This window comes from Garra rufa, chromosome 23 (genome assembly GCF_049309525.1).
Source record: "Garra rufa chromosome 23, GarRuf1.0, whole genome shotgun sequence".
NCBI lineage: Eukaryota > Metazoa > Chordata > Actinopteri > Cypriniformes > Cyprinidae > Garra > Garra rufa.
Window position 1 is genome coordinate 11,262,924 of NC_133383.1, and position 3,967 is coordinate 11,266,890.

Here is a 3,967-nt window from a genome sequence, read left to right on the forward strand (position 1 = left end):
AGGCTCGTGATCGGACAGGTAGGCCTTGCCGACTGTAGGGAAGAAAAGTGCAGTTGACCGGGCGGGGGCCCCTGCGGCGTCCGACGGGAGACCAATGCTCACGGCATCGGACGGGTAGGCCCCGCCGACTGTGGTGTCGAAAAGGTTAGGTGTCTGACCTGGGGGCCCCTGCGCATCCGACGAGAGACCAATGCTCACGGCATCGGACGGGTGGGCCCCACAGGACGTGAGACGGAAAGGTAAGTTGGGGTCGGGGGCTCCTGGGGTGTCTGACGGGAGGCCAAGGCTCACGGCATCAGACGGGAATACCTCGGCGACCGTAGTGAGGAAAAGGTCAGGGATGGAAAGTTTTTTTTTTTTATTTTTTTTTTTTTATCTGGATTGATAGCCAATGAGAGTTTTGTGGGCTTCTTTGATGTGGAATTGGTTAGTTCTTATGTAGTTCTGGAAGGCTTCTGAAGACCATCTTCCTAGGGTTTGGATTTGTTGCCTGGAGAGGCCTTTTTGGGCTGCTGAGGTTGCTGCCCCGATGCGGAAGGAGTGGGCAGAAAAATTGTTGGGCGAGATGCCTGATGATTGAAGGACGGATCTGAGGTGTTTTTGGAACCAGAAGCGAGTGGCCGGTTTTTTTGGATTCGTCTAAAAATAGGGGTTCGTCGGGGGATTGGGCTTGGGAATTTCTGAGGCGGAGGAATTCAAGGATGGTCTGGTATGGTTGGATTGGAGAAGGGAGGTTGAAGATGTAGATGAGATGACCTTTTTTGTTTTGGTCTGTCTTGCTTTGTTTAATCAGGAAAGAGATTGTTTCGCTGTCGAGTACTGTTAGGTCTGAGATGGTAGGGTTGGAATTGGGGTCAAATTTGGAGGCGGCGGTTAGTTCTGAACATCGAAGGAACCCGAAAAAGGCTAAAATGAACATGGCGTCGAGTGTGCGGGCAGTGTTAGGAGATTGATAACATGTACGAAGGGTATGGATACATCTTGTGAGGATGTCTAGTGTTATGGGTTGACATGGGTCGATTCGGGTGGGCCGGGACCTTTGGATCCCTTTGATTAATAGGGACGTTTGCGAATTACTTATTTCGGGCGAGGGGGTGCCAAATATGAGTTTGTGAAAGAATTGGACGCCGCTCAGGTAGCCCTTAATGGATCCGACTTGCAGGCTCTTTACGCTGTTGAGGAAGGATATAAATGAGGTAATTGAGAGTAGCGAAAAATCAGGGAATGGTGTGTTGTATGAGAGGTGAAAGGCCTTGAAGCATCTCCACGCTGTTATGTATGACTGTAGAGTTCTGGGAGAAACTGCTTGCAGGATAGTGTCGAGGGAAGCGTCCAGGAGGGGTTTCAGTGGGTGGGTTATGGGAATATTAATTCTGAATAAGGAGGAACTGGGGTTGGGGAAGGGTCCGCCTCTGGAGCCAGCTTCCTGAATTTCTGAAACAGAAAGCGAGATAAAGAGTCAGCAATTTGGTTGTCAGCCCCTGCTACGTGTTTGGCGCTTATTAGGAATTGGTCACATGGTGAGATCCATATTAAACGTCTTAAGAGAGGCATGAGGGCGGGACAGTGAGAACGGTTTTTGTTGATGCAGTGAACGACCGCTTCGTTGTCGCAACGTACTAAGATACTTTTAGAGGCCCATTCATTTCCCCATAGGAAGGCTGCAACCACGAGGGGGTATAGCTCGAAGAAGGCGGAGGACTGAGGGGAGCCCTGCAGCTCGGGGGGCCATGGAGATGCGAACCAACGTCCCTGGTAAAAACCCCCGAAACCTGTTGTGGGGGCTGCTTCGGTAAATAGTTGGATGTCAATGGGGGACGAGATAAGGTTGTTGTAGAAGAGGGAAAGGCCGTTCCATTGTTTGAGGAACATGATCCATAACCTAAGTTCGTTGCGGCACGCATGGGATAAGGTAATAAGGTCCTCGAGTGCGTGAACCGAGGAGGCAAGCGAGAGGAGATGAGAGATGAAGGGGCGGCCTTGGGGAATAATACGCATTGCGAAGTTTAGATGCCCGAGCAGAGAAAGAAGTTCCCGTTTGGAACAGCTTGAACTGCTGAGCAGAGTGGAAGAGACGAGAATTATTCTATCGATCTTTTCCTTTGGGAGGGAGGCCTGGAATTTAGCCGAGTCTAAATTGATGCCGAGAAACTCGATAGACGTAGCGGGTCCCATGGTTTTTTCCTGAGCAATGGGAATCCCGAGGTCGGAAAAAACTTTTTGGACTGTCGAGATATGGGCGGCGGGGATTGCGTCGGGGGGTGAAATGACTAGAAAATCATCAAGGAGGTGAATGAGGTGCGGAATTGCGTAATTGTTTGACAGGATCCAGCAAACCGCTTCTGACAACATGTTGAATATTTTGGGGCTGCTTTTGCATCCGAATGTTAAGCGGACGGAAAAATAGAATTTTTCAAGCCAATGTATCCCGAATAAGTGCCATGAATCTGGATGGATGGGCATCACTTTGAATGCGGAAGTGATGTCTACTTTTGCGAGCCAGGCTCTTCGACCTGCGAGTTTAATCAACTCGACTGCCTGATCAATGTCGTGGTATTTAAGAGAATATTCGTTGAGGGGTATCAAGCTGTTGACGCTTGGTACTGTCGAATTATGAGGTGATGACAAATCGATTATAAGGCGTTTTTTGCCTGAGAATTTCCTTGTTGCTACTCCGATGGGGCTGATGCGAAATATTTTGAAGGGGGGTTTATCGAATGGGCCAATCATGAAGCCTGAATCGACTTCTTTCCTGATCAGATCGTTTACGACGTCGGGCTCTGCGAGTGCGGATTGAAGATTTTTTGCAGATTACGTTTTGGGAAAGTGGACATACGACGCCGGGGTTAAAACCGAGTTTAAGGCCAGACAGAAGGTAATTGGTAAATTCTTTGTCTGGATGGTGAGCGAGTTCGGTGGTCAGGTGGGAAATATTCACAGGAGTCGATAAATATTTTCTAGATTTTTTATTCATTTTTTATTTATTAACTGGGCAAACAATGCGGGCATGGGCTCCGCCACAAAAGCTACAGATATGTAGATAACAGCAACGATATCTGAAGCATTTCCCCTGGTTAAAGCTTTTGCATGGCTGCCGGTGATCATCTGAAGATGGCGCCGTTGTGCTGTCGAAATTTGGGGAAGTTGCAGGTCTGGGAACATAGCTGGTTGACTTAACGAAGGATGGCTCTGGGCATGGAGGAATAGAGGGAAGGATTTGAGGGCAGGTCATGGTGGAATGGGCGACTGACCGACAAACTGCACATGAGATGCTCTTGCAGCCTAAGAACACTCTGGTGTGAAGGTCTGGATCAAGGGCGCCCCAATAGGGGCACTGGTTACATTGGGCTATACGAACGGCACATTTTGCGGAGAAAAGTTTGTGGTATGTATAGAAATGTGCTCCGCCATAGGACAACGCGAGCTCAGCTATGATGGATAGGTAGTCGTTGAGCTCGCGTCGCCTATGGGGGAAGGCAGAGCAGATGATTTCCGTGTAGCGGCTGAAAGCAATGGAAAATTCTGAAAAAGAAAGTAGGCGTGATGACAAGGGGTTGGGGTTTTTTAAAGTGACTGAAAAGTCCCCACAGTCTATCTGGCGGTTTGTGTCGGTATAGGGCAGGAGTGAAAGCAAAGAGGAAAGATCGACATCTGCACCTGCTAAGATCTGTGCTCGAATGCTGTGGGCAACTTGAGGGGGTTCCATGGCGATGGCGTTTGGAGGGACGGGCATCGGAACAGCAGTGAAGAGTGAGTATGGTGATTTTGATTGGAGAAAAGAGTTAGAAGGGACCGGGGGCGGAGCTGTATTTGACAGCAAGTGCGGCCACGCGCCGGCTTGAGCAGTGAAGTCGGAGCTCAAGGTGGCAGGTGGCTGGGGAAGCTGCTTGCAGGATAGTGTCGAGGGAAGCGTCCAGGAGGGGTTTCAGTGGGTGGGTTATGGGAATATTAATTCTGAATAAGGAGG

General features: G+C 49.5%; 1 protein-coding gene across 1 annotated transcript; it reads right to left on the bottom strand.

Moving 5' to 3' along the window:
• Nucleotides 1-1,356: 1,356 nt before the first annotated feature.
• Nucleotides 1,357-3,733, bottom strand: LOC141298913 (uncharacterized). The gene is made up of 2 exons (XM_073829214.1): nt 3,052-3,733; nt 1,357-2,780 (listed from the first exon to the last, which is right to left on the bottom strand). The coding sequence occupies exons 1-2, from the start codon at nt 3,731-3,733 to the stop codon at nt 1,357-1,359; spliced, it is 2,106 nt and encodes a 701-aa protein (XP_073685315.1).
• Nucleotides 3,734-3,967: the final 234 nt, after the last annotated feature.